The 11093-nt window shown below is 41.7% G+C and overlaps 1 protein-coding gene across 1 annotated transcript in view; it reads left to right on the top strand.

The window, feature by feature from the left end:
* The first annotated feature begins 864 nt into the window (after positions 1–864).
* The window catches only part of CDC123 (cell division cycle 123), a 32164-nt gene continuing 21935 nt past the window's right edge, over positions 865–11093 (top strand). Inside the window, exons 1-6 of the mRNA XM_079304381.1 lie at positions 865–1042; positions 2837–2908; positions 4741–4795; positions 5603–5635; positions 8053–8148; positions 8899–9005. Of these exons, the coding sequence (XP_079160507.1) occupies positions 969–1042; positions 2837–2908; positions 4741–4795; positions 5603–5635; positions 8053–8148; positions 8899–9005 (437 nt within the window). The 5' untranslated portion in view covers positions 865–968. The remainder of the gene's footprint in view (positions 1043–2836; positions 2909–4740; positions 4796–5602; positions 5636–8052; positions 8149–8898; positions 9006–11093) is intronic.

Genomic DNA, 11093 nt, shown 5'->3' with positions numbered 1-11093 from the left:
GGTGTTATCAAACTTCCCAAGGGCTGAGGTGTCACAGAGCTGGGAGAGACATCCCCAAACTGCAGATGGGAGAGCGCAGGAGGAAACACGGCATGGAAACATCACCGAGCACGGGACACACAGACACAACAGCTGAACTCGGGACTGAACAAAATGAAATAGTGGTTGATAAAAAACTTAACAGGAGCTGACAAGGTGCAGTCACAGCCCCCAAAGCCGTCCCGGGCTGCATGCAGAGACTGCGCCCCCTCCCCCGCCGTGTCAGAGCCCACCTGGAGCACCGGGCACACCTCTGACCCCAGGATAACAAAAACTGCTGGAGCAACTCCAGAGGAGGCCACGACGTTGATAAGGGGACTGGAGCTCCTTCCGTACAAAGACAGGCTGAGAAAATCGGAGAAGGTTGCGTGGAGACCTCAGAGCACCTTGCAGTACCTGAAGGAGCTACAGGGAAGATGGAGGGGCCTATTCATCAGAGACAGAACAGGAGTAATGGCTACGAACTGGAAGAGGGGAAATTTAGGTGAGATATTAGGAAGAAATCCTTTACTGTGAGGGTGGTGAGACACCAGAACAGATTGCTCAGAGAGCTGCGGATGCCAGGATGGATAACACCTTGAACAACCCGGTCTGATGGGAGGCGTCCCTGCCCACGGCAGGGGGTGCCTGGAACTGGATGATCTTTAAGGTCCCTTCCAACCCCTTAGCACCCTATGAGTCCATGAAGCGGCTCCATGCAGGGCACAGGGAGGTCGGCAGAAGGGACGGGGATACCGCGTTACTCAGCTATTCCTGGGCTCGGGCAGGGCTGCGGGCGCTGCGGCGGCGCGGGCAGCGCTGAGGCGGCGGGGGCGGGGCCGGGGGCGGGGCCGGTGCGCCCGCGATGGCGCCGGGCGGCGCCCGGAGCTGCGCGGGAGGTTCCGGGGGAACGGGAGCTTCCGGGAGCGGCCGCGCGGAGGAGGAGGAGGATGAAGAAGGAGCAGGTGGCGCACTGCCAGTTCTCCGTGTGGTACCCGCTCTTCAAGGCCGTCACCATCCGCAGGTGTGGGCGGTGAGGGGCGGCGGGGGCTGGGAGAGGCGGTGCGGGGCGCGCGGCCGGCTGGAGCGTGGGGCGAGGGAGAGCCACGCTCGGCTACCCTGCCCCTTCCCTCAGCCCTGGCGGGGCTCACCTGGAGCGCTGGGTCCGGTTCTGGGCTCTTCAGAGCAGGAGCGACATGGAGCTCCTGGAACGGGTCCAGTGCAGGGCTACGAGCATGATTAAGAGTCTGGAAAAGCTGAGGGAACTGGGCCTGTTCAGCCTCGAGAATTACAGAATGGTTTGGGTTAGGAAGGACCTTAAAGAGCATCTGGTTCCAATTCCCTGCCATGGACAGGGACACCTTCCTCTAGACCAGGCTGCTCCTTCCAGCCTGGCCCTGGGCACCTGCAGGGATGGGGCAGCCACAGCTTCTCTGGCATCCTGTGCCAGCGCCTCAGCACCCTCATGTCAAAGAATTTGCTCCCAGTATCTATCTAAACCGAGTCCCTCTCAATTTGAACCCATCCCCCATGTGCTGTCACTGTAAGTCTTGCTCCATCTTTCCTGAAAGTTTCCTTCAGGTTCTGGAAGGAAAAAGAGATGACAGAGGGGCCTTCATTAATTCATATAAATGTACCTAAAGAGGGGTCCCAAAGGATGGACCAGGCTCTGCTTGCCCAGCAATAGAGGGCAAAGGGCAGAAACTCAATTCCACTTGAACATGAGGAGGAATTTCAGTCCTGAGCAGTGACCAAGCACTGGAGCAGCACAGAGAGGCTGTGGAATCTCCCTGACTGGAGATCTTGCAGAGCTGTCTGGACACAGCCCTGTGCTGTGTGCTCTGGGATGGCCCTGATGGAGCTGGAGGTCAGAGCAGATGAGCTGTGCTCCCTCCAGCCTGGCCCAGTGTGGGGTTCTGGGGGGCTGGGGTGGAAATGAGCTTGTGTTGGGGCAGGGTTGGGTGGGAGAGGGGCCTGTGTGGGGCAGAGCTGGTAAAGGATTGATTGAGCCACGAGCTGGGGTCTTGTCCCTACCTCCCAAAGGAGTGTTTTTGGAAGCCTTGGGGCAGGCCAGGCACCCCTGTGCTCCCTGCTCTCCTGGTGGGACTCCATGCTGAGCATCAGAAAATACACACACAGTTCCTGTTACCCACATCCTGCTATCCACACTGCTGTTCCCACTTAAACTGGGACTGAGAGGATCCAACCCAAGTGGCCAATTTGGTGTTTCTGTGTATTTCTGGAAGCCATAGGACATTCTGCACTTTCTAAGGTGCTGCTGCAGGTCATGAGATTGTTGCAAGAGCTACCAGTAGCTCAGGAAAGTCAAGATAGCTGCGCTGTTGGATCAAAAAGTGCTGACATCATGCTTTTAGTAATCAAAGCATTTGATCTTTTATCTTTCTTAGTGTTTAACATGGGTTTATTTTTGGTAAGTTTAGTGTTAGTCCTGCATTTTTGGAACATTAGGATAGCATATATTGATTTGGATTTCAAAAGGAAAACCTTTAGTTTGAGTAACATGTTGTCTCCTCACAAGTTGCACACAATTTTAATTGGAATTTCTCAGACTTTGAAGGAGTGGGGTGTTTTTGTGTATTTCATCTAAAATTTTTGTCCTATACTTCCCTGGAAGGAAAATGCTTTTTTGGGTGAGGGATAATATGGGCGAAAGAGAATTTTCTTCCATAATGTTAGAGGATAAAACATAGTATTGTTGAGGTATGTGCTACGAAAAAAGCAAATTCTTTTATTCCACTATGATTTTATTATAACAAGTAATAATACGGTATTAAAGAGATTTTCACATTTCTTCCAGTGTTATACTTCCCCTGCCAGAGAATGTGAAAGAATATTTGCTGGATGATGGAACACTGGTGGTTTCTGGAAGGTAAAGTGTGTTTTCTCCCCAGCTTCCAAGTATTAATGCCATTTTATATTCACAGCACTATTTTGTATATACATTTTGTATTGAACATAATGAGCTTTTATATTTGACCAGTGTGAGTGCAGTAAACCTCACACTGTGTGAGCATGTGAATGGGCTGACTGTTATTAGTACAGCTGGATTTGCTGGTGCCTGAAGCAGATCCCAAAAGCCATGAACTACAATTGATTCTAGACCAAGTGGACACAGTCCTTTCATTTTTTCCCCCACCTTTCTTTGGAGAGTGTACCAGTCTCTGGGATGCTCAGCTGCTCGTTTGTGTTTGGTTCTTTGGATCTGGTTGGGTCCAGTTCACAGGCTTGACCTGTCCCATGCCAGTCCAGGGGTCAAGTGGCACTACCTGAGCTTAATTCTTAATAAAATAAGCTATATACTAACTCAATAATTAGTAACATTTTATATAATCTTTTGCATATGGGTAATCCATATGAAAATGCTGAATGTTCTGCATGTACATCTGTGCCAGGATTTTGGATGGAGAAGAGTGAGGTGGATGGATAGCAGGAGCAGTTGGTAAGAGCACAGGCCTTGCTCCTTGTTTCTGCATAGGATCTCACTGTGTGGTTTCCTTGAGAAATGGTTGCTGCATTCATCTTGTTAAAGATCAAACTCAGAAATCAGTCATGATTCCCCAACTGGTAGTTTGGCCCTTGCAGAGCAACCAGTGAGGCTGTGAGTGAAAGGGAGCTTAGTCTGATTTATCAGGCATCAATTCCTATAAAAATTGAAGCTGTTTAAATGTCCTGTGAAAGGGCTTAACTTTTAATTTCTAAATTCTTTTTCTAATTAAAGGGTATCCATAAAATGAGAATTGTTTTTTAAACCATTTTGGATCAGAGATAGTATTGTCACCTGCTTCTGCAGAATTGTGCAATTTATTTAGCAGCTGTTTATTTTAGTAAGACTTCAGAAAAACTGAAATTGAGGGTTTAACACAATTAACAGCTGTGTTCTACAACTTTTCTGTCTTCAGTGGAGTAATGGACAGCTGTATGATTGACTTAAATTACATTTTTAAGATGTTTGCAGTTAAAATCCCTTTTAGAAACCATTTTTTCTGAGTTGAATTTTCTTAGCTATAAGTGAATGTGATCTTGCAGTCAAGGCCAGGATTGTTTCTAACCTTCAGTGCACCCCTATCTGACTTCTAGATCTCAAAACTGGATTGAAGGTTTAATCCCTATGGTAGTGCTTTGAGGGACTGCAGAAACTCAGCTTGTCTAAGAATTGACTTTTGGCAGGGATATACATTTGTCCTTGCCCTGTGTGCTACACTCTCCATTTTCCATAGGACTTTCTTTTGTTTGTATGCTGAGTGTGAGGACATTTTCTTTTCAGAGCCAGAAATTCACAGGTCAGCATTTGAAATTCCAGGTTTATGAATTTTTACTTGGAAAGGGAGTATGGAAGCAAAGCATAACTTAAATTCATTTTATTTTTTAAAAATTTAATTTGTGTTCGTGTCAGAGTACAGTAAAGCTGGAAAAGAATCATTAACAGGGTGTTGAAAAGCTTCAATTATGGTGCTTTAGAGAAAAAAATAAACTGCAAATTTGGAAGAAGCTAAGTGTTCAGGGTAGGACCTAGGCCTAATGCCAGCTATTTGGTCTTTACTTCTCAGTACTGGCTTCTCTAATTTTTCACTCCTAGGGTTTGAGTTTTTCTTATGAAAACATTTGGAAATCAAGAGCTGGAAATGCTATGGAAATGTAATGGACATGGTCAAGTCAAACTCCAGTGCTTATTTTTTTTCCCCTGTTAATTTTTTGTTTCAGAGAAGATCCACCAAGTCATGCTCAGGAGGGGAGTGATGATGCAGAGGAGATACAGGTCAGTGTAAAATGCAAATTAATGTCAAGATTCCTGAGAAAAATACAAATGTATAACTCTTTCTGCATAATGTATAGGTGCAAAGAGTCCTTCACAGAAACAGTTATCATGTGGTAGTTGCCATGAAAAATGTATAAATGTGATCATTTATGCTTTGAGGCCAGGGAAAGTTTAAAATATTCCTATGCTCTTTCACAGAAGTATTTTTTTTATTTTTCATTCCTTGGTAATTGCATTTGTGATTACAAATGGGGAATGTTGAAATGGAACTTTATGCTGTTTCATGCCCTGAAGAATTAGGAGTACATTTGGAGTAGTTCCTTCAATAAACAGTGAAAGTTTCTGAGGCCATAACTCAGAAGGCAGTTGAAGAAGGGAAACACTGAACAATATTGTAAGTACAAGGTGGCAGAAGGTACAACAAGAGATGAAAAAGAAATAAAAGTGAAACTAATGGATCATGGATCTAAGGATGGAAGTGCTGGATCTGGAGACAAGCTGTAGATAGGCAAGACTAATTTCTGAAATGTCCATCTTTCTGCTATAAATCACAATTTAATTATATACAGGTATCTTTTTATTAATACTTTAGAGTATTTCAGTACTTCTGCTGAATATACAGTGCTTTTACTGTCTTACTTTACAGCCAAAATAATTGCAGGATGGTGATGTGCTGTCTGGGCCAATGATTTGATCTGCATGCTGTAATAGGCTGCATAAATTCTGATGTTCTCATAAATTATAAAGGAATTATAAATTATATACTCAGGAAACTGGTAACCTTTGGTTTGTTCTTATTTTGAACAGTGGTCAGATGATGAGAACACTACAACACTTAAGGTAAGGACCTGTAAAAGCCCAGTGTGGGTTTGTCAGCAGTTTCCTTTCTGTAGCCTTGTGATACAAACTTGTTGCTGGTTAGAGATATCTATATTTAACATTTTTCAGACCATTTTAGGTAGATGGCAGTCTAGATGTCTGTAATTTCAAAAAAAGATTTGCTGGCTTAATTTTATTTAACTAAAATAAAACACTTTTTCATCCCCAACAATCATACACTTGTTAGACTCTAGGAAATGAGCTGCAGTACAGCTCTAAATATAGCTGTCTTTCATTTTCACTACTTTGAGCATGTCCAGATTATTTAATAAGACTGGATGCAGAAGAAACAAAGCCCCTGCAGCTCAGTCTTCACAGCTCTTCTCTTGATGTGCCATTATTTCTTCTGAGTATATCTCTCTCTCTCTCTCTATAGTTTTTTTTTTCTTTTCCTGTCTTTATGGTCTCCTTGCATGTGGAATCATAATGGATTCAAACCAGGTTTCTTGATCTTTTTCTGACATCTTTTATTGAAATTTGCTGTTACTGTGTCACTGTCAGAGGTAAAATACTCAAGGCACTTGTCTGCCATCAGTGCTGTGATTTCAGTCCTTTAGCTCCCTGGTGTTCATCAGGGTGTGGAATTGCTCATGTTGGATTAGGTGCCATAAAATCACAATCCTGCTTTCAGTGGTGCTTCTGCTAGCACAGAATTTATACCCTAGAGTTTAATACATTTTAAATTTGTACTGATTAATCTTCAGTTCAAATATTTAACCTTTGATAACCTAGATTCCTTAAATTGTTAATTATTGAAAACAAAGATTTTAGGATCCATTTAGGATTTTAGATTTGAAAGCTCATGGTAATGATGCTAAATAAATAATACCAGAGTTTTTGAATCCAGTTCTTTTACAATGTAGAACATAATGAGGAAATACATAATGAAGAGATTACCTGTCAGAAGAGCACAGGGCAAATGACTCTAGTATATCTAGGTAAATCTACAGCTCCCTCATGAAGGAAGTGGAGGAGCAGAAAAGTCTGTTTTCAGAATAACTTGCATTAATATTAATGATTACAAAGCCAGGCATTTAAAATTCAGGAAATGATGGAGTCCAGCTTGTTTATGCAGTTGTAGAAACTTTCCTCTTGTGTGTATATTTATCCCCTTGTGTTAATCAAATGACACTTTGGTAACATTTTCCAAAGGAGGCTTAGTATGTGCTTGTATTACATACATAGTAGGACTCCTGATTCCTGTCAAAACAAGAGAAGCTTGGATCAGAATGCAGAATTCTACTTCTTGCAGGAACAGTTTCTAGAATTGACTGAAAGTTTAAAATTAGAGAAGCGTTTTTTTTCAGTTTTCAAAGTGTAGTTTCCCATGGAGACCAGGTAATGTATGAAACAAAGGTTCAGAATGCTTGAAGTTCAGTCTAGGTCACTGCACTAAAATGTGAGGAGGTTTTTTTAAGTGTTTGCATTTGGGGAAGCTGCAGTGAAGAGATGCCAGAATATAGGAGTTTTTTTATTCATTTGTATGGCTCTGATGGTTGTGTTGTTTGAGAGGCATCAGTTAGCTTTAGCCTAGAAGTTACTTTTGAATGGAATAGACAGAAATACTGTTCCTGTATGCTTCTTGCTATAAATCCTGTTACATGAAAAATCTTTGACATATACTTCAAATCCTTTCATATTATTTTAAAGGTCAGCAACCTGGTTTTTTTTCTGTAGCACCACATTCAGGGTAGAGTTTGGAAAAACATGACAAGTTTGTTTTTTTTTACCTCAGTCTTACATTTTCAATGTTCTTTATAAGACAAAGTTTTCTAGTCCAACCTTTGCAGTTGTCTTCTATTTTGAATCAATGTAATGTTAAGCAGCTACTTTAAGACTCAATTTAAGAGCTGATTAGTAAAAGTATTACTAACATTTCATAAAACCAGGGTTTAAATGAACAGCTGTCACTCTAATTGCCTATGAACTGATAAAGATGTTTAATTCTAAAATCACTCTTTAAAAGTTGAAATATTGCTGGATCTTATTTGTACATAACAATCTACCATAAGATATAAACCAATAGGTAAGGATTTAAAGTTTGGTTATTTGACTTGTATTTTTGCCAGCTGTTGTGTACTTCATGGTGACTGTTAGGATGTTTTTTGATTTCTCATTAAATACTTGATAGTAGTGAGAGTGAGAACTGGGAGCATTTTCCTTTTTCTCTGATTGAAAGAATGACAGATTTGATAAAGTGATTTATTTAAGTGATTTTATTGTACTCTATGTTTCTGGGGCTCCTACTGATTTTGGACTATTTTCTAATGCAATATATATTTCTAATAGTATTTAAAAGATGGCCACACTTCACTATTACATGTGAAGTAAAATTGTATAAATTGAAATCTATATTTTTGCTGTTGCTCTTCTTTCAGGCACCAGAATTTCCTGAGTTCACAGCTAAAGTTCAAGAAGCCATAATTTCCTTGGGTGGCAGTGTTTTTCCTAAACTCAACTGGAGTGCTCCAAGGGTAAGAATGCTCACTTCCTTGTACTACTCATCTTGTAACAGATGTTGTCATACAGAATTTTTTGTGTTTTCTCTCAATGCTTTGGAAAGGAGAAGAACCTAGTGATTCTGATGAAGGAAGAAGTGATACACAAGATACCATTAAAGGGGTGAATTCATTAATCTAAATGAAATCCACCACTTCACTGGTATCTTTCCTATCACTAGATGGTGATGGTGCATTTTTAGGGAGGCTGATGCATGGCAGCACTGACTTTCCTATCTAAAACCTTTATCCTGGTCACAGATGGTTGTGTGATGGACAGGTTCTTCTTGTTCAGGATACTAATTGAAAACTTTACATGGTATAAAGATGAAAAATGCCACAGTTTCAAAAAAAGGCAATAAACTTCCCTCTAGTTAATTTTAGGTACTCTTAACTATAATGGAAGGATGAGTACACCCAAATATTGTTGTTTTGTGTTCTCAAGAGTCATTGTGTTCAATCAAGCATTCCAAGAAAGTTCCTGGAAGCAGTAAGGCAGAATCTTAATTTTGAAAATGAATTTGCTCTGCTTTCATCAGAGTATTCATAAGAAAAACAATAGCAATTTTGTCTGTTTTAACTACTAATGAAGTTTTCCTTGAAATTAAAAAAAAAAACACCAACACTTTTCTGTATTTCAAACGTTGCATGATATTTCGATAGACTTGAAGTTTGCAGTCCCTCCTGCTAATAAAGGTGTGTTTCAGGTAATCTCTGTTTCTTTAGGATGCCTACTGGATAGCAATGAACAGCTCTCTGAAGTGTAAAGCTCTCAGTGACATCTTCCTCCTCTTCAAGAGTTCAGATTTCATAACTCGTGACCTCACTCAGCCGTAAGTAGATTTCCAGCAGACAATCTTAGTTATATGCAGCCAGAAAAAACCAAGAGCAAACCAGAAAGACATTCAAGTAAATGCCACCAGTGTGCTTTGACACTATGGACTAAGACCATATTTTTTTGACCACCTTTCCAGAGCAAGCCATGTTGTATTCTTGAGATGTTTTGCCTTCCCACCCCTCTTGGTTTTTACTTGTTGCTACCTTCCTTATTGGTGCTGCTTCATATGGTAATACAGTGTGACTTTATAATGTCCTTTTTGTGTTTTAAAGCTGTTGAGGTTTGTGTGGCTGCCTGGAAGATGTGTGAAACTTCTGCTACCATATTTCACGTATTTCTAGAGCTTGTTCCAAACCCAAGCTCTTGTAGCTCTTTGAACAAATATATTCTAGGTGACTGAGGATAGCAGATAGAGATAAAATTAAAAATATTATGTGCTTGGGGTTGATTTTTATCTACTCACATGAAGAGAGTACTTAATTGTATAGGAACAGTTTCCTGCTGTAGAACTTGCATTCCATTGATTTATGTCACTCATTTTTGAAATACAGCATTCTTCTGAAAGAAAATGAGATTACTGGAGTTGATATTTCTGTTACTATGGTTACTTTTTTTTTTTCCCTTAGGCAAGCAGAATTTCAAAGAAAAGGGGAAATCCATGGCTTGGTATTTGAGATTATTTTCCAGTAATTATTCAATGCTTATTTACATTACAGAATTTTTTAGGAGACTCAGTCAAATGCAGAGCCATTGTTCTAGGTGCCTTATAGGGGGTTAACAGGTGTAAGTTTTGTGTCAAATGGCTTATGTCTTGATAAAATTGTCTTTCTGAAGTGTGAAACCAGTTACATTAATGCTGTGCAACTGCCTTCTTTTTTATTCCTGCAACTCTAATGAGATTCTCTTCCCTCAGTTTTTGGTACTTGAGAAAAAAAGGGGGCTGTTGACAGCAGGGCTGTAAGTCCAATTCTGATGTTGGGTTTTACATCATGCCTAACCTGCAATGCCAGGAGATGCTGGGGAAGAGACTGAGGAGGAGGAGAGAAGATATTGGAGTGATAAAACAGTTTGAAAACTATGTTGGGCTTGGGAAACAATTGTGAAGAATGAGAATTCATGATTCTGGGGTCACAGAGAATGAAAGGAAGGGTAAGACCAACCCTTGTTCTCTATTGAATAAGGGAGGGAACTTAACTGCAGATGAGGAGATTGTGGAGGTGCTTAGCACCTTCTTTGCCCCTGTCTTTGGTGGAAAGACTTGTCCTCAGAACAGCTGTCCTCCTGGGATGGTAGATGGTGTCAGGGAGCAGAATGGTCCCCCTGTTATCCAGGAGAGGGCAGTTTGGATTTCAGCAAGGCCTTTGACACTGTCATCCAGCAAACTCCTGGAAAAGCTGCAGCCCGTGGCTTGGACTGGAGCACTGTGCTGGGTCAAGAACTGGCTGGATGGCTGAGCCCAGAGAGTGCTGCTGAATGGTGCTGCTTCCAGTCACCAGTGGGGCCTCCCAGGGATCAGTGCTGGGGCCAGTTCTGTTTAATATTTTTATTGATGACATGGATGAGGGTATTGAGTAAATTTGCAGATGACACTAAGCTGGGAGCATGTGTTGATCTGTTGGAAGGGAGGAGGGCTCTGCAGAGAGACCTGGAATGGTCGGATGGATGGGCAGAATCCAGTAAGATGAACTTTAATAAATCCAAATAAATAATAATAAATACCTTGAGTGCTGTGTCCAGTTCTGGGCCCTTCAGTTTAGGATAGACATTGAGACACTTGAGTGCCTTCACAGGAGGCAACAAGGCTGGTGAGGGTCTTGGACCACAAACCCTGTGAGGAACAGCTGTGGGAGCTGGGGGTGTTTAGCCTGGAGAAGTGGAGATTCAGGGGTGACCTTATCACTCTCTACAACTCCCTGAAAGGTGGTTGTGGTCAAGTGAGGTTTGGTCTCTTTCTCCAGGCATCAGCTGACAGAATGAGAGGACACAGTCTCAAGCTGTGCCAGGGGAGATATAGGTTGGATATTAGAAAAAAGATTTTTATGGAAAGAGTGATAAAATACTGGAATAGTCAGCCCAGGGAGGT

Source organism: Erithacus rubecula (assembly GCF_903797595.1).
Source record: "Erithacus rubecula genome assembly, chromosome: 4".
Taxonomy (NCBI): Eukaryota; Metazoa; Chordata; class Aves; order Passeriformes; family Muscicapidae; genus Erithacus; species Erithacus rubecula.
Note: the sequence above shows the minus strand (reverse complement) of the source record. Positions and strands in the feature narration are given on the sequence as shown.